General features: G+C 46.9%; 1 protein-coding gene across 2 annotated transcripts; it reads left to right on the top strand.

Moving 5' to 3' along the window:
* Positions 1 to 418: 418 nt before the first annotated feature.
* Cnga2 (cyclic nucleotide gated channel subunit alpha 2) lies at positions 419 to 16,813 on the top strand. Of its 2 annotated transcripts, none has more exons than XM_070039562.1 (7): positions 419 to 755; positions 9,192 to 9,325; positions 9,525 to 9,617; positions 10,197 to 10,367; positions 11,620 to 11,727; positions 14,264 to 14,370; positions 14,940 to 16,813. In XM_070039562.1, the coding sequence occupies exons 2-7, from the start codon at positions 9,216 to 9,218 to the stop codon at positions 16,343 to 16,345; spliced, it is 1,995 nt and encodes a 664-aa protein (XP_069895663.1). In that variant the 5' UTR covers positions 419 to 755; positions 9,192 to 9,215; the 3' UTR covers positions 16,346 to 16,813. The 2 variants fall into 2 exon arrangements, with proteins under 2 accessions (XP_069895663.1, XP_069895664.1); XM_070039563.1 differs by lacking the exon at positions 419 to 755 and adding an exon at positions 3,040 to 3,116.
* Positions 16,814 to 19,305: the final 2,492 nt, after the last annotated feature.

Here is a 19,305-nt window from a genome sequence, read left to right as displayed (position 1 = left end):
GGGCAGCCTGAAATCTCAACGTCCCAAACAAGAAAAAGGCTCTGCTACTACTCTGGGGCTCTTAACTCCTTTCCCTTTCCAGCTCCCGTCCCTCTTAGAGACAAAGTCTGAGGGGATTTGGACAGAAAGGGTGAACTCCTTCAGACTAGCCTGAGCCCACACTTGTCTTTTCTCTCCTAGAGGTCTCTCTGGCTGGGCCTTCAGTCAGGTCGACTGGCTGGTACTGTGTCAACACCTTAAGACAACTGCAAGGTAGCTGAGAGCTGGCAGCTTTCAGTCTCTAGATACAAAGCCCTGAACAAGCTCCATGAAAGGGAGAGTCCCTGGGGGAGTTGGGAGGGGCTAGCTCCTAGGTCCTGGAAGACAAGCAGCTCCTGCAGCCAGACAGCCTAGTTATCCAGTGTTCACCTGCAAACAGCCTGGGGTGTGCAGGGCCCCTGGGCTGAAGGGCTTCTCCAGTGGTCATCCTGGGCCAGGGTCAACACTTCATCTTAGCTGTGGGCATGAGCTCCTGTGGGCCTCTGTTGGCTTCCTTTGCTAACATCAGGCACGGTGGGACAGTTCTGTGACTGGGAGGCTGCCAGCTGCTTGTTGGGGACTCGGGGATTCCACCAGCTAGGGGACAGGAGAACCAGGAAGTCTCTGCTGGCTTTGGTGCTCATGAGCCCCCAAGGGCTTGTCTCTGACTGGAGGCTGTGTGGACGGACCGACAGATGTTGAGCACAGGACTCCCTGCCTCTGAAGCCATCTGAGCGGTGAGGAAAAGGGTGGATGCTGGGTGACATCTTCCTATGGCTACTGGCTGGTTGCCTCTATGGGGCTGGAACCCACTCAAGTGCGCAGGCCCTAGACCCAAGATTGCCATGGACTGTTGTGTGTATGGCCTGCACAGGGGGGCTGAGAAAATGGCTGTGTTAGGGAATTTGCCTCCCACCAAAGCATCCAAATGAATTCCTGGGGGCTCTATTCATGCAGTGGCAGTGAATGCAACACTAGGTTTGTCTGCACATATGTAAGACACTGTTCTCTTCTAGGAAGGTGGTAAGGAAGGTGGCTTGGCACGGAGGGCTTTAAGGACTGCTTGGCTATACATGGCTCTAGGAGAGAGTAGGAAACCTGTGGGCCTTGCCTGCTCTGCCCTCACTGCCTGCCCAGCGCTGAACACTGGCACAGGGCTATTTGATGCGTGAGGGCTCTGTACATCAAAGGAGCTGCTTCGATCAGAAACCCTGCTCTGATTGCACCATTTGATTTTCACATTTTGAGTTCCACTCTCGTATCCTCCAGAGGTCTTGGAGGATCAGGATCCTCAGATATGGGAGTTGGCCTCTCTGCCATTTAGATAAATTCATTTGCAGTGAGGTCCTTGGAGCTTCTGATTGAGGGAAGATTCTGAAATCAAGTAGCAGTCCTGGAGCAGGAATAGACTCTCAAGGCTACTACAAACCTAGCACCCTGCTATGTTTAGGCTTCCAGTTGGAGTCTAGTTTTTGCAGGCCTCAACCCTTTTAGTCTGCAGCCATTCATAGGAGGTGACAACCTCATCTCTACACTTCTAGTCAATGAGGAGGACTGTGAACCCTCTTCCACAGCTGGGTTGCCTCCAGGTACCCCTACCTGCCACCTGTCAGCAGATCTGTTTCTCCAGAAAAAGGGATAGAGAGCTCGATGAAGCATAGATACAAACTTCAGGTTGAACCCCAGCTGTGTTAGGCAAAAAGAAAATAAACCTTTAGTTCACTGGTAGAAGATAAATCTATGTTACAAATACAACGGGGGCTGGGAAGGTGGCTCAGTGGTAGAGCGCTTGCCTTGCATGCCTGAGGCCCTGGGTTCGATTCCTCAGCACCACATAAGCAAAAAGAAAAAAAGCCGGAAGTGGCGCTGTGGCTCAAGTGGTAGAGCGCTAGCCTTGAGCTGAAGAGCTGAGGGACAGCGCCCAGGCCCAGAGTCCAGGCCCCACGAACGGACCCCCCCCCCCCAAAAAAAAGAAATACAACGGGAAGGGGGAAAGTAACCATTAAAGCAAATGTGGAGTTGTGGAGTTTGAACTGTGCACAGCAAGTTCACGGGTTCATTTATTTATTCATCCATCCATTCATCTATTCATCCATTTATTCATGTATTCACTTACTAATATATATATATATGTATATATATATATATATATATATATATATATATATATATATCAGGTATGTCGCTTGACTAGGTTTTGGGATGGAGCAGGGAGGGGAAGGGGAGGATCAATGCCTAACAAAACAGACAAGACCCTGCCTCTATAAAGCTTCCTTCTAGGGTGAGGTTTTCTGACCTGGGCTCTGAAAGTAGGAGTGACAGCATGAGACTGAACAGAGCCTGGAGGGAGGAAACATGGACCAAAGGAAAAGTTGGAGATTTGAAAGTAGAAGAGCGTGGAATCACAGGTGGCTGTGAAGATGGTGCAGGCCCGAGGTGTGGAAGACGTGCTACAGAGAGTTTGGCAGTGGAACCAAGGAGATGTGGAGGCCTTTGGGGGCTGGGTTGGAGGGTATCAGGTTTCTGCCTCGAAAGAATGTAGAGAAAGAGGTGCCTTTCTGGAGATGAGACACTGAGGAGATAGGAGCTTCGGCTCAGGGGAAGAGCACCATGTCAGTTGGGGATTTGTGGAGTTCAGGATGTCAGTGGCTTGTTTCCAAGAGACCGAGATGGCCTGTGGGGACCTGGAGGTGTGCAGTTCATTAAGGACAAGAAAGTTTAGGAGCCTGAATTCTAATTGTTGGGGTCTGGCCTGTTCTTGCTGACATCCATCCGCTCCACCCACCCCGTGGTGACTGTGCATGTCTCATCCTACAGGCTCATCTTTTCCTTTAAAGAAATGAAGTATTCTTTGGCAAGATCAGTCCAAGAATGTCAAGTTTCTGACGTCATAATATCCATGCATTGTCAAAGTAGGGAGCAATTGGATTGGCTTCCCAGGCCTATTGAGCAAAGCCTGTGTGTTCGGCCGGAGGCTACATCCATCCTACAAGAGCTCTCAAGTGCCACTTTCATGGAGGGGCTAGTCTTGAGCCTGGCTGCAGAGCAGCTGATGAAAGCCACAGACTTCTCCTCATCCGTGGTTCTCAGCGTGCCCAGTGAGTGACAGACAGTCCTCCTCCTCCCTCACCCACCTCTTGCATTTCTAATTCCCACCTCCTAACTGTCCATGATAGGCCTGGGGCATAAGGAATCGTAAACAGCTTCAGTTCCACACTCCAAAGTCAGTCTCAAGAGCCTGGCTATGCACGGTGAAGTCATGACCCTGATTCATTAGTTCTATTTTATGTGCCTTCCAAGTTGGGCCTGTGGTTGAGTGTGCTTTTAGAGCTATACTGTGGAGGTATCTTAAAGAGGTAGACTCACCAAGTTGTCATGGGGATTAAGTAACTTGATTTATGTCAAGTATTTAGCACAAGATAAGTGCTTCATAAATGAGAACTTGCCCCTGAATTATTAGGCAGGTTTTAACTCCCTGTCCAGGAATGACTATTTCTTTTTCTTGAACCTCCTTATGGCTTTCTGCCTGCTAGCCTACCTCTATGCTTCCCTGCCTTGCTGTCCTAATGCTCTGACATCCCTGACATGAATATCATCCCCTTCGTATCATTAGTATCTCTAGTACCCTTGACTAGGGCCTTTTCCATTGAAATGACCAGAAGTGGGTGCGCATTTCTACCTAAGACATGGAGTCTGCTTCTCTAAGTTGTCAAGTGTAGAAGAGACTACTTCCCGAGCATTGTAGTTGAAGTCCTAATGGACTGGATTGTATAGAAAGTGGGGGCATCTGGCCATGTACAGGGCTCCATGAGCTCTCCAAAAGGCCTACCAGAGTTCCTCTCTGTACCCACGGCTTCAGGACTACCAAGCCCCCTGACCACTGGGCATACTCTTGAGGGAGAACTTTGAGTGCCAAGCCATCCTGAAGTCCATAAGGGCATGAAGTCCTGAGCAGTTATGTCTATCAAAGGACCCAGATGGTAACAAGTTCAGTATGACTTAGGACAAGGTGAGCTTCAGCTTTTTTAAGGTAAACTAGAGAGAACTGGGACTGGACATGTGGTGCCATGTTTTGGTCTCTCACTGTATAATGTGTCTTTAAGATTCTCCCCACTATCAGTGAATTTTGATAATGTCATAATGTGCCCTGGTGTATGCTTCATGTGTGTGCATGCACACATGTCCTCACGCATGCACATCAGCTCCTGTTTAGCTGTCATAGATCTTGTGTCTCTGCATTTGTAGTTTTCTTCCATTTTTTAAAAAAGGTCATTATTTCTTCTAGTCCCATTCCTGCAGGAACTTAGATTACAGTTGGATGGACCCATTAAAGTAGTTCCACAGTTCCTTGATGCTTACTCTTGTTTTCGGATTCTTTTTCTCTCTGTATGTTTCCTTTTGGATAGTCTCACTGGCTTGTCTGTAAGTTCACTAATGTCTTGTACATTATCTGATGTTCCATTAACCTCATCCAGAGGTGGGGAAGCTTTTTTCTGCCAAGGGACATTGGGATATTTACAATATCATTTATGGGCCATATGAAATTACCAGTAAAAACACACAGCAGTGGGAAGCTGACGCACCAAATGACTTCCTCCCCCTTCAACCGGGAACTGTCCATAACAATGGCCACTGCATCTGCACATTCAACAAAGCATGCATTAAAAAGATTGAAAAAATAGTGCGTGTACTTAACCTGTACAGACTTGCTCTTATTTTTAATCCCCCAAATAACATATTACAGCCTTAATAAAGCATTTGCATAATACTAGCTATCATAAGTTATTGAGAGATGATTTAAAGAACATGGGAAGACCTGGATAGATTACATACAAACATGATGTTTTCACATAAAATCCTTTGATCTAAAGGACTCGAGCACTAACTAGTCAATTGTGGTGCCCACAGGGGGTTCTGGAACTAATTTTCCATACATGCTGAGGATCATCGATAGTATGTTTTTCATTGCAGAAAGGACAAATCAGGAATAGTCATGAGGCTCACTTTACTTATCTCCAGTTTCTTAGGAATTGCCACCGATTGTTATGTAATATTGAAAGTTGTGAAAATTGTTATTTCATAAACTTTTTGTCAAATTTTGATTAGTTCATTCTGGAGGATATATTTAATTAGTTACTTCATCTTAATCAAGAGAAAACATGTTGTCTGTTCCCTTAGTATCACTCGATAGAGTAGAGGCTTAAGGTGAGTGATGAAAGGGAAAAGAGAAGGAAGAACTCAGGGTCCATTCACAGACATCACCATAATACATTTATTCAGGGTTTACCATCTGCCAGACACTGAGACTAGTTGGTAGCTTGGTTAAGTTGGTCATGATGTAGACAGTGACAACTGATTGGATACAGATACTCTCTCTCTACATGTGACAAGCAGATGAGTGTGGGACAAACAGGGGAAGATCAAGAACTCAGTTTTACACAAACTAATTCTGTGGTTCCTAATCACAATGCAAATGGTTATTCCAAGGTAAAGTGGAGTCCATTATAAGTTTGCAAGTCATCAGCATCTGGATGTGTTTTAAGGGATGACACTGGGGATAAAATGGAGAAGAGAGAACACAAGTGAGCAATTCAAGCAATGAGTTCAGGGCCCTGCAATTTTTCGTTGGAAAGAGGAGAAGGCTTCTTCACAGAAAACTGAGAGGGAGTGGCCAGTGAGGGAGGAAGAGAATGAAGAGTAGAAGCCATTGTTTCAAGGACAGGGTGTCGCTGAGAAAGCAAATGGAACAGGAAGTGAGAAGTGTCAGGAAGCATGACAGTCTTGGTCTCTTATTCTATCTCGGAGCAAGTCTGACATCAGAGACGCTGCCAGAATCCTGTCTTTAGCCTATTTCCAATGACCTGGTCCTCAACAGGTGGTTGGCTTGGAATTGTGCATGGAACAGAACTCTGAGCTGCACTGACATTTGCATGAGATGTAAAATGCAACTTCGAGTTTTGGCTGTATGTTTAACAGGGCCCTTCTCTCTTAAGCGTTAACATATACTTCCAACTCAGGTTCAAAGGACTCATTGGGCAAGGCTTTTGTTCGTGTAAAGTCCTAATCAGATTAATAACTCAGTGCTTGCCCAATAAGTCCCTTGAACATACAGCCAAGGATATCATGACTGAAGATGAGCTTTTCATGGAATTGTCATGTTTTAATTTTTGCTTGAGAGCCACCTTCCTTGAATATATCATTCTCCATCTAGGCTCTCTGACCATCTCTGTATGGCTTGTTGTCTTGCTTGTCATGTCTGGTTTTGACCTCACTCTATTTGGTTTGACTTATGCATCCCTGAAGCAGCTATTAAAAATTTCCTGATCTCGGGGCTGAGAAGGTAGCTCAGTGGTAGAGTGTTTGCCATGCATGCATGATGCCCTGGGTTCGATTCCTCAGCACCACAGAAGCAGAAAATGCTGGAAGTGGTACCATGGATCAAGTGGTAGAGTGCTAGCCTTTACTTGAACAGCTGAGGGACAGAGTCCAAGCACAGAGTTCAGGCACCATGTCAGACAAAAAAATAAATCTTCTGATCTGCAAAGTGTGCACCTACCGCAACCTGGGATCTCGCACTTCCCCTGCACCTCACTGGATCCCCACCTCCACAGAAAATGTCCTCCATCCCCCTTCCTCTAGCCTGTTCCTCAGGAATCACTCCTCATGCTCTCGGCAAGTCATGGGCTCTAGCCTCCAGTGCAGGTGATTATTAGCACAAATACTTTCCTTTTCTACTAAGTCCCTTGTCAAAAATCTTTAGACTTACTTTATTATCCCCTTGGTGTAAAAATTATAACAATAGCCACACAGAATGTAACTGATGCCCACAGACTCCTTCACTTCCCAGCATTATCTCTATCAGTTCCTGGCCAATCGCACAGAGATAGCCACGTGTTCTAGCTCACGCCTCTCATCTCCCACTGCTGATCCTGAGCCCTGTGAAATGTATCATCTTTTACCAGTACCCCGTGATGCTGTGTTGATTAGATGAGCAGTGAAGTCCTTATTGTTCTATCCCATGGCTTGTATCAGCTCCCATATCAGAAGTTGTGATTATGGGGTTCTCTAGGCAACTTTATCTTCCTGCCTTAGGACTGGGGAGGGCCTGATCTTAATAAACTGTTCCCTTCCTGAAGCTCTCCCTTCCTTGGGAATGCTTCTTTCATTATTCCTGCACTTGCTCAGCATTTTGTGCTATCTGTTACTTGTGACTCTGCCCATGATGACATCCATGAGTCCCCTGTAGTGCAGGTCCCAGGAAATGGCAGCTCAGTTGGAGTATGCTGCAGCAAGCTTAGAAGGCTGTGATGAAAGCCGCAGACCAGGCCTCTGCCTTTAGGACAGAGCATACACGCACAGACGCTGGACACTTTGCTGAGGAAAGTCAGCCTGGGAAAGGGCTTGTTTGAATGTAATCAAGGAAGCAAAGAGTTATGATTGCCATTCAGATTTCTGACTTGAGTGACTACGGAAGGGGATAAGGTTCTTTGTGAAGTAGGGAAATTGGAACCGAAGCCCATTTGACAAATTTTATGTCAAACTCAGTTTTAAACATGTTGTCTTTGAGGGTCTGGGCTATCTCAAAGGAAATATCCAGTAGAAATATCTGGCAGGTGGGTGTGGGAGGGGGGGAAACATGGGCAGGGAGCTGGGGAGAGACTGCTAGCATGAGTTCTTATCCCCTTGATGTAAAAATTATAACTAAAACCTGAGAGTAGAAATTTCTTGGAAAGAGCATGCCCATGAGAACCACTGGTAGGACTGTGGTTTAGGACTGGGTGAGACAAGGGATAGCTGTCTGCCTGCGCTCGTTCCCTAACAAGTAGCCCACAGGGGAAATCTTTGAAGAAGGCGAATATGTAAGAGTGGACAGCCACCATGAGGTGAAGACAGCTTCAGAGGAGGGCTTGCTCCTGGTGAGGAGGGTGCAGGGATCTGAGGGAAGAACTAGTTTTGGGGGCCAAGGCCAAGGCAGGGTTGGAATGAATCACATCATACAGAGCTGACTGGATCGTGAGTCTCAGCTTCTTTTGCTTTGTAAACTTGGACTTCAACACTATCTTTTCTTTGTATCAGTCCTGGGATTTGAACTGAACTCCTGAGCCCTGTCCCTGAGCTTCTTTTTGTTTAAGGCTAGTGCTCTACCACTTGAGCCACAGCACCACTTCTGGCTTTTTGTGAATAATTTATTGGAAATAAGAGTCTCATGGACTTTTCTGCAAGGGCTGGCTTCAAACTGCAATTGTAAGATCTCAGCCTCTAGAGTAGCTAAGATTACAGGCATGAGCCACACCAGCACCGAGCTCAGCACTATGTTTTTAGGAGGCCAACTCTGAAACTCTGATCAGTGTGAGTGGCCCTGACTTTGTTTGTCTTGCCTGGAACTTTCTGTCTCCATGCTCTGGTCCCTCTAGGGACAAAGCGGTGACTTGTAGATGCTGGTACTTTTCCCTCAGGTGCCCTCATTAACATCCTGATGCCACTCTCCCGCTGAGAGCACCAGGAGAGTATCACTGAGGCTGCTTGACGTGACTGCTATTGCCATGGTGACGGCTTTCAGGAGCTGGAACAAGCTTGCAGCACAGGGGGAAGGGGAGATGGCTTGGACTCCAGGAACAGCTTTGGTACTGTGACTCTGTGAGTCAGCAGGAATAGGCCTGGAAAATGTAAGGGCACGGTGACCATCTGTGTGCACACCTGCTGAGGAGCGTGCTGAGGAGCGCCAGCACGGAACATCCTCTCTGTGCATCTCTTGTCCCAAGCTCCCTGACTCTGGAAAGAGATCCCGTGGAATCCAGCTTTGTTTTCCTCTTCTGCAGTGTTCTTTCTTAGATTGATCTTGTTCCATCTGCTCAATCCTCTAGTGTTGGGGGCAAATCTCAAAATCCGCAGGTATTTCTGGGGCAGTATGGGGCAGGAGGACTTGGCATTGTTGCACTGTATGTATCTAAGAGCCAAGAAAAATGACTGCACTGGCCATCTTCATATGTCATATACAATGAAAGTAATGCTAAACTACACAAGAAACAATGGTTTCGTTTCCTTTACTGTGCACATGAGCTATCACAGCCAGCTGAGCATTGATTCTATTCTTACTCTGCTCAGCCATAGCCCTCCCGCCCTCTATGAGTACTAGGGTCTTCTATGACTTTCTTTGGTCATCTGTCTGGCAGGTGAGTCTTGACTGTACATGGAGGATGACTGAAAAAACCAATGGTGTGAAGAGCTCTCCAGCCAATAACCACAACCACCATGCACCTCCTGCCATCAAGGCAAATGGCAAAGATGACCCCCAGACAGGCAGCAGGTGAGTCCACTAAGACTAAGTAATTTCAGAGATAATCCCCAAACTGCTACTTCCTCCCATCTATGTTTCATTGTCAAAGAATAAGCTACCATTGGCTCTAGAATCTCCTCTAAATGAACTATGGGATTTCTAAGCATGTCCCAGGAGGTAAGACAAGACAAGCTCAGAGAATCCTGGGTACAATTCTGTTCCTCTGCAGGCCACAGTCTGCAGCTGACGATGACACCTCATCAGAACTTCAGAGGCTGGCAGAGATGGATACCCCGCGAAGGGGGAGGGGTGGCTTTCGAAGGTGAGTGCCACCCCCCCACTGACCTTCTGGTACCCCTTGTGTCCATAAGACCTGTCAGGATGATTACCATGGCTCTGATCTTCTCAGCCCCTCTAGGCCTTTCTATAAGACCCTGAAGGATTGAGCAGGACAGAGTTCATATAAGGCAAGCTGAGAGTGTCCAAAGGACATTTTCCTTCCCTTGTAGAAGAGCCTGGATAGAGGCCAGAGGTGCCCATGACAGAATCACAGGCTCCATGGAAAGTCAGAAAATACGAGACAATCTTCATTGTGGTCTGCCTTGCCTTAGTACGATCTCTCCCAGCTTCCTGCCCTGAAGATCTCCTGTTTCTTCTTCCCAATTACCTTATATAGCTGATAGCACCTTACACAGAAAATCTTCTTATACCTTCGTCCACACGATGCACTTCAGGTCATTTAAGCCCTGTCTGCTCCCTTCAAGCCCAGCTTTTAGCACCCAGGAAATCATGATCAGGCCTATTTCCATATTTCCCTCATCATTTTCCCTCTCCCTCAATGGACAGTGAGCTCTCTGGGGCTTCTTCTGTCTGCCTCATGCTCCTTGTTTCTGGCTTTTAGGATTGTCCGTCTTGTGGGGGTCATCAGAGAGTGGGCCAACAAGAACTTCCGTGAAGAGGAACCTCGGCCAGACTCATTCCTCGAGCGTTTTCGTGGGCCTGAACTCCAAACCGTGACAACCCAGCAGGGAGATGGCAAAGGCGACAAGGATGGCGATGGAAAGGGCACTAAGTACAGCTGTTCAGCCTTTGGGGTTCAAAAGGCTCCCAAACATGCAATGGGAGGGCTCAGCGGGGCTTCTAATAACAGTGCCAGGAGTAATGCTATACTCCATCTTAGTGGAGAAAGGGCTCCAACGCTGCTACAGCAGTCAATGCTGTCATTTCCATGGATGTTTTTAGTGGCTTTTCTTAACTTAGCTTCCACTTGTCAGAGGTTCTCTTACTGCTCATGAAGTGAATGTGGGCAAGGAGGGGGCTCAGGCAAGGCTGTGCTACCTCCAGCCTCAGATCTAGTGCTGATCAGAGAGGGTACAATAAAGAAGTGCTATTGAGCTAGCTCCCGGTGACTCAGGGCTGTAATCCTAGCTACTCAGGAGGCTGAGATCTCAGGATTGCAGTTCAATGCCAGCCCAGGCAGGAAAGTCTGTGAGATTCTTATCGCCAATTAACCACCAGAAAAACTGGAAGTGTTGTAGTGGCTTAAGTGGTAGAGCACTGGCCTTGAGCTGAAGAGCTGAAGGACAATGCCCAGGCCCACAGTTCAAGCCCCACGACAAACCAGAAAAAAAAAAGAAGTGCTGTTGAAACATGCCTGTTCTAGCTGGACTGTGACCAAGGCAAGGGATTTTTGAAGACTCCATACAGGGAGCTGGAGGGGAAGACCCAGGTCATTGAGCAGAAGAGTGCTGGAGAGCAGAGAAAGCAGAGTGAGAGAGCCTGTGTTTTGAGGAATATGTGTGACTGCAGCTGTCTGGCCAAGCTGACAGGCCTTCCCTCTGGTCAGTGAAGGGAAAGGGCTCTTGGCAAGGTGAGACTCAACATCTGGAAAAGCAATTTGGAAGATGGAGGCCAAGGACCAGAAAGGGAGGGTGCGGTGGGCAGGAAACACATGTTGCTCGCTCGCCTGGAGTTTCTTTCTCTTCCCAGGAGAGATGTGGCAATAGGCCAAAGCTTGCATTACCATCCTGTGGTAATCTCTCCCCAAACTCTGAGGCTCATCTGTGCATATGCCCTGTATTCAAGGGGGCCTCCAGAGGGAAAAGGAGCCAATGGGCCTCTTTGTGGTCAGAATGGGAAGAAGAGTAGCCTTTGTGCATCAGATGCCTGGTACCAGACTGTGGGTATCTGAAAAATGGAACCCTAAGCCACTCACTACACACATCTGTTTAATCAGTATTTTGTTATTGGGCGGGGGAACTCTTAGTTCTAGAAGCTAAAACTCTAAGGGACCTGGTCCCTAAGACTGGCCTCTGTGTCCTCAGGAAGAAATTTGAGCTATTTGTCTTGGATCCAGCTGGAGACTGGTACTACCGCTGGCTGCTTGTCATCGCTATACCGGTCCTGTACAACTGGTGCCTGCTGGTGGCCAGGTGAGCAGGGAGGAGTGTGCAAGGGGTGGCCACAGCATTCCAGTGCTCAGGTTGTGCTATTCACACCATACCAGTCCAGAAGCAATTGCTATTTTCTCTGACCGTCAAGTCCCTTCTATCTTACCTGTTAACCCCAACCCTTCTCATTATTGAATACACCAAGCCTTCGTGTCTGTCTAATTCCTCGTGGCTGTGGTTACTTTTTTTTGTCAGTCGTGGGGCTTGAACTCTGGGCCTGGGCACTGTTCCTCAGCTCTTCAGATCAAGGCGAGCGCTCTACCACTTGAGCCACAGCACCACTTCTGGTTTTCTGGGGGTTCATTGGAGATAAGAGTCTCATGGACTTTCTTGCTCAGGCTGGTTTTGAACTGTGATCCTGAGAGCTCAGCCTCCTAACTATGATTACAGGTGTGAGCCACCGGCACCTGGCTCTGTTGTTACTTTTAAAAAATGCATATCCTTATTGTCCTGAGCAAGGCCCCCCTGGGAAAGCAACAGCAACCCCACACTCATGTCTCTTCTAGTACATCTGTCACTCTTACAACTAATGTGCCTGGTAGAAACTGGGGTTTGGTGATGCCACTTTATCTCCAAAAGCCTATCTGTAGCTTCCTGTCTTCTGAAGCTTGGGCTGGGAAGGTGGCTCAGTGGTAGAGCATTTGCCTTGCATGCCTGAGGCCCTGGGTTCGATTTACCAGCACCACATAAGCAAAAAGAAAAAAAGCCATAAGTGGCGCTGTGGCTCAAGTGGTAGAGCGCTAGTGTTGAGCTGAAGAGCTGAGGGACAGTGCCCAGGCCCAGAGTTCAGGCCACACAACCGAACCCCTCCCCCCAAAATAATAAGAAAATAAAAAGTTGAAGCTCTGAGGATAGCCTCCAAGTGTTCTGAGGCTTGGTCTTCCCACATGCCGACAGCATTTGCCACACTACTCTAAACTTACCCCAGTCCTTTGACACCAAGGATTTGACTCATGGGATACTAGGCTCTGTGCTCACTGCTGGGGAGAGTAGATTGACAAGAGAGGCATGATTTCCATATTGGTCACATGAAGATCACATGGTAGACTGAACATAAACCTAAGGATAACAAATGACCTAAGATGGTTGTACGCACTGGTGGCAAAAGTTGGGAAAGAAATCACAGTCAGGATATATCTCTTTGTGGAGACAGGATACGTGCTGAGCTCTTGGTGGGAGCTAGTGAGCTATTTTGTTATCTGAGGTGGGCAGAGGTAGGGTTCTGGGCAGAAGAAATAAGATCTTCTATCTCAGGATATCCCCGTGTGAGGCTGAAGGCTGGAATGGGCTGAGTGCTGGGCATCACTCATTCTGCAGGCTTTGTGGGACAAGGATAGTTTACACTTTATAAAAATTCTCTGGTGATACTGGAATTTAAATTCAGGGCCTTACATTTGTGAGATAGGTGCTCTATCACTTGATCAACACTCCCAGCCCTTTCATTGTTTTTTAAGCAGGGCCTTGCATTTTATTTTGACCTAGTTGGTCTGGACTGCAATCTCTTTCCTGCAGAGCTGTGCTGGCAGGCAAATGCCATAGTACACAACTATTGGCTAAGATGGGATCTCAATAACTGCCTGGGCTGGCCTCAAACCACGATCCTCTGGATCTCTGTCTCCTGAGTATCTGCAATTATAAGCGTGATATCACTGTACCTTGGTGGAGTGGGACTCTAAATGTGACCACTCTGTTGGGCATGTATAGGATCTCTAGCCAGATGTCCATGCCTTACTCAGCACCACCCTAGGTCCTTTTCTAGGCCTTAACTCTTCAGTCAGTAAGTCCTGTTTTATATCTTTGTACAAAGCTCTGGCATTTTCCACCCTTTATTCTCACTGCTTCTAACCCAAGCCCAGCTATTACCCACACTATGGCCTGATTGGCTGAAGTTGCATGCCTGGTTCTCAGTGGATGTACATAGAAGTGATGAACCTGGAAGGTATTCAACTGTTCTTCTAATGCCTTGTTCATGCATTCAATTCATGCCACTGGCCACAGAGCCCTTGTATCTTGGTACTTGCCTTTCTGGATCTAACAGTATAATGGTCGAGGCAGACAAACAATTGTCACTGGTGATGCTTGTGTAGTGATTCTTACATAATGATAAAGGTTTGCAGAAAAGTCTAGTCAATAGTATCTTCTTGGAACCAAATTAAATATGTTCACCAAGTTGGGCACTGGTGGCTCATGCCTGTCATCCTAGCTACTCAGGAGGCTGAGATCTGAGGATCACAGTTCAAAGCCAGCCCGGGCAGGAAAGTCCATGAGACTCTTATCTCCAATAAACTACTTAGAAAACAGGAAGTGGAGCACTGGCTCAAGTGGTAGCGTGTTAGCCTTGAGCTGAATAGGTGAGGGACAGTATCTAGGCCCAGAATTCAAGCCCTGTGATCTACAAAAAAAAGCTCACCAGTGCCCCTTGTGGTCATCTTGAGTGTTGTATAAGTAGGCAGTCAACTTGGGGTCTCTGGGAACCTTGCCTTGCATTGAAGGTGAAACCAGTCCTATCCTCCTGCAGAGCCTGCTTCAGTGACCTACAAAGAGGCTACTTTGTGGTGTGGCTGGTGTTGGACTATTTCTCCGATGTGGTTTATATTGCCGACCTCTTCATCCGATTACGTACAGGTGAGTGAAAGTTGGGCTGTACAAGCAACTGTATGAGCTCCAATTCCAAAGCTTTTAGTTCAGATGTTCATTAAAGCTATGGGACATGATGTTGAACATACTTTCTTCGCTGGGACTCTGATAAAAGTTGTTGTGATTTTTTTTTTTTTTGGTCTGGTCATGGGGCCTGAACTCTGGGCCTGGGCGCTGTCCCTCAGCTCTTCAGCTCAAGGCTAGCGCTCTACCACTTGAGCCACAGCACCACTTCTGGCTTTTTTTCCTGCTTTTGTGGTGCTGAGGAATTGAACCCAGGGCCTCAGGCATGCAAGACAAGCGCTCTACCACTGAGCCACCTTCCCAGCCCAAAAGTTGTGATCTTACATCCTTAAACTGGTGAAGATCCGTGTTGGTCTCTTAGGGCCTTTCTGGCCAGTCCTTCTTTGTGAAGGGAACCCAAACTGACTGGCTATTATTAAGCCCTTATTCCTCCTTGAGAAGAAGGGCTATATGAGCAGTTTATTTCTTGATAAGCATTTTATATAGGCTGGGCCTGAAGGCAGAGGTGACATACTAGCTTGTGTCTCTATCAGGTTTCCTAGAGCAAGGACTATTGGTTAAAGATCCTAAGAAACTTCGAGACAACTACATCCACACATTGCAGTTCAAGCTGGATGTGGCATCCATCATCCCTACTGACCTGATTTATTTTGCCGTGGGCATCCACAGCCCTGAGGTGCGCTTCAACCGCCTGCTACACTTTGCCCGCATGTTTGAGTTTTTTGACCGCACTGAGACTCGCACCAGCTACCCCAACATCTTTCGAATTAGCAACCTGGTCCTCTATATTTTGGTCATCATTCACTGGAATGCTTGCATCTATTATGCCATCTCCAAGTCCATTGGCTTTGGGGTTGACACCTGGGTTTATCCCAACATCACTGACCCTGAGTATGGCTACCTGGCAAGGGAATACATCTACTGCCTTTACTGGTCCACACTGACCCTCACTACCATCGGGGAGACACCACCCCCTGTAAAGGATGAGGAATACCTCTTCGTCATCTTTGACTTCCTGATTGGAGTCCTCATCTTTGCTACCATCGTTGGAAATGTGGGCTCCATGATCTCCAACATGAATGCCACCCGGGCAGAGTTCCAGGCCAAGATTGATGCAGTCAAACACTACATGCACTTCCGCAAGGTCAGTAAGGAGATGGAGGCCAAGGTCATTAAGTGGTTTGATTACCTGTGGACCAATAAGAAATCAGTGGATGAGCGGGAAGTTCTCAAGAACCTGCCCGCCAAGCTCAGAGCTGAGATTGCCATCAATGTCCATCTGTCCACACTGAAGAAAGTGCGGATCTTCCAGGATTGTGAGGCAGGCCTGCTGGTGGAGCTGGTACTGAAGCTTCGTCCTCAGGTCTTTAGCCCTGGAGATTACATTTGCCGCAAGGGGGACATTGGCAAGGAGATGTACATCATCAAGGAGGGCAAGTTAGCAGTCGTGGCCGATGACGGTGTGACCCAGTATGCCTTGCTGTCAGCTGGGAGCTGCTTTGGAGAAATCAGTATCCTTAACATTAAAGGGAGCAAAATGGGGAATCGACGCACAGCCAATATCCGTAGCCTGGGTTACTCAGATCTCTTCTGCTTGTCCAAGGATGATCTCATGGAGGCTGTGACGGAGTACCCGGATGCTAAGAAGGTCTTAGAGGAGAGGGGTCGGGAGATCCTCATGAAAGAAGGACTGCTGGATGAGAATGAGGTGGCCGCCACCATGGAGGTAGATGTGCAGGAGAAGCTGGAGCAGTTGGAGACCAACATGGAGACCCTGTACACTCGCTTTGGGCGCCTGCTGGCTGAGTACACGGGAGCCCAGCAAAAGCTCAAGCAACGCATCACGATTCTGGAGGTGAAGATGAAAGAAAACCACGAGGACGACTACCTGTCAGACGGCATGAACAGCCCAGAGCCTGCTGCTGATGAGCAGCCCTAAGCACTGGGCCCAGTGGCCCCTCTAGCCTTGCCTGGACCCCAGGAGCTGAAAGAGCTGTTGTAGATCTTCAGATAGATCCGCATTACCCTCTTATACCTCTGAATTCTCCTCAGAGCCTTTCAGAAGCTCAAGATTTTGGCCTTAACGTCTACGAGTCCCGCTCTGAGTGTAGCTAACAGCCAGGTTCATGGACACGCCCCTATGTTAAATGGGCTTCTTAGGAGCTCCAGCCTGCTCACATTGGATAAAGGAAAAGAACAGTAGAACTGCTCTGCAGGGGTCTGCCAAGGACTGGAAGCCTGGGCAATGCACCCCAATGCCCTTCTGGATCCTTCATGCCCAGCCACTCTGTATTTGGATCTGGCCCCTATTTCTTCTAACATGTCTTCTGAGCACCCACTTCCTTTCACATAAAGGTATTCAAGAGTCAGCTACAGACATGGAAACAGGAACCCAGAGATTGTCCCCCACAGCAAGCAAAGTGGCGTGCGGGGTGGGGGTGGGGGTAGGGGGTAATCTGGAAGGTGGTCAGGGGAATCTCCCTCCTTGTCAGGCAAAACCACCAGAAAAAGGAGGAAGCCGGCAGTTCTATCAAGAGCACTTCTAAAGACATTAAGACTGGGGGGCTGGGGAGTACGGGGACTCTTCAAGTGAATATGTACATTAGAGCCACTTATGGGTTAATAAACTCCTTTCAAACACTCATGTTTATTGCTCAACTCCGATTCTAACAATCACTCCCTCTCCCTGTTGGTCACTGCCTTTTCTTCCTAGCTCTACCTCACCCCCAAGATTAAATCCAGCATATACTCTGCCCTCTTCTTGGCCTGCCTAAAATCTACTGATCTTTGGGCAACTCAGTGCGGGTACCTGATCCTTGGAGAACTTTTCCTTTGCTTATACACACCCGCTCCCCTACTAAATATTCAGGCTCCTATGCTGCTCAAGGTCCTTTCTATTCTGGCTCTTCTGACACTAAGTAGTGGCACTGGAAAGATGAGAGTAGCCTTCCAGACTGTGGGCTCCTTGACACCAAGGCCAAAGCACTCTTTCTTACCACATTTGGGCTGCAGCCATGTATGGTATAGACAATGTTGATTCACAAAGGGAGTAAATGCAACAGAAGTCACTGAATGAGTGAATGTATGATCAGAGCAAAACTCCCATAATTCCCCCTGGCAGCTGCATATGTTGAGGGAAACACTAGCCTTGCCTGGAGGAGGACGTATTTGACCCAGGTATTTCCAGATGATCAGGAATCTGATGGACAGGTGCTGGGCATCAGCTTCAATGCCTTCATGTTCATGTGCAGCATTCATTCATTCATTCATTCACTGTGGTAACATACTTTCATGTTACAAAACTGAAATTCTATGCCCTGCAAACCACTCTCCATTTGTCCCTCCTCTACAGCTTTTAACAGCCGTCTTTGTATTTTGTTATTTCTGAACAGCCTTAGGCTAGGGAGTTTGTGTACGTGGAATCATGCAGGATTTGTATTTTGTTTCTGGTTCATTTTACTTAGCACCATATCATCAAAATTTATCTATGCTGTAGCACTTCTCAAAATTGTTTACTTTTTGAAAGACTGAGTAATATTCCACTGTATGGGTATACACATTTTTTCTAATTCCTTTTCCTATCAATAAAATTGGTGCGTTTCTACCATTTGCCTTTTTACACATTCCTGCTATTACATGGGTGTGCAAATACCTCTTTGAGATCCTGTTTTTAGTTCTTTTGGAATATATGGAAAAGTAGAGTTGTTAGATCATATGCTAATTTTAGTTTTAACTTTTGAGAAACAGCCATATTTTCCAATTTTCCAATTTCTCTATCCTCACCAAAATGAGTTATTTTTCTGTGTTTTTTGGACTGTAGCCTTCCTAATTGGAATGAGATTATGTCTTATTTTTGTTTAATTTTACATTTCTCCAAGTTGTAATTCTGAGCAAACTTTCATGTGCTTGTCAGCCTCCTTCATATCTTATTTAGAGAAATGACTTTGTTTTTAATGCCAGTCCTCGGGCTTGAACTCAGAGCCTGCATAGTGTCTCTGAGCATTTTGCTCAAGGCTAGTGCTCTACCAGTGAGTGAATGATTCGCTTCTGGTTTTCTGATCACTAGCTAGATGAGTCTCACAGACGTTCCTTCCCAGGCTAGTTTCCTGGGTAGCTAGGCTTGCAGGTATGAGCCACTGGAGTCCAGCTGGAGAAATGACTTTTTATTTAGCCATGTTCAATTGAGTTGTCGAGTTCTAAGTATGCATTATGTAGTATGCTCATTAACTTTATCTGATTTGCAATTGTTTCCCATTCGACGAGTCGACTTCTATTTCATTAACTGTGCTCTTGGAGGCATAGAAGTTTTAAATTTTATTGTCATACGGTTTGTGTACATTTTAACTTTTGTTGTCTGCTATTTTGTGTGGTCATTAATTTTCATGTGCATTCATTCTTGTAGTAGCTATACTTCTGTTTGACTTAGTGTAAATTCTTCTCCACTTCCTACCTGACAAGACTGTCTTGAGTAGGACTAACCTCATCTGGAGCGATGTGTAACATTACCCCTGCTCAGGTCCTGGTCTCTGGGAGCAGCAGCTGTGAGGCTGCAGCATTCACAATAGGACACAGCTCTGTCATACTCTCCCTGTAAGTATTAGGTTGAAAGAAAAAGCTCTAAACCTTTTTTGGCTTAAGAAAAGTCTAGCCAAGAGAGGAATCCTTGGAGACTCAGCCAGCTGCTTGCCAAGATGGTTGTTGCTAAAACTGCACTAAAGAGTTCATTTTTCACTAAGAGCTGGAACCTGGACAAGATGTCATCTGTGCAAACTAGCATGACAGTTTCACCAGCGGCAAGGGGATGACTACTTTGAACATGTTTGCTTAAGTTTCAGCAAGAAATCTGTAATATTTCACTTTACAGTCTACCCCTAGGCCATCTCAATAGGTGTCTGATTT

This window comes from Dipodomys merriami, unplaced genomic scaffold, assembly GCF_024711535.1.
Source record: "Dipodomys merriami isolate MVZ:Mamm:240054 unplaced genomic scaffold, mDipMer1.0.p SCAF_3, whole genome shotgun sequence".
NCBI classification, from domain to species: domain Eukaryota; kingdom Metazoa; phylum Chordata; class Mammalia; order Rodentia; family Heteromyidae; genus Dipodomys; species Dipodomys merriami.
The sequence above is the reverse complement of the archived record's forward strand: the minus strand, read 5'-3'. Positions and strand labels throughout refer to the sequence as shown.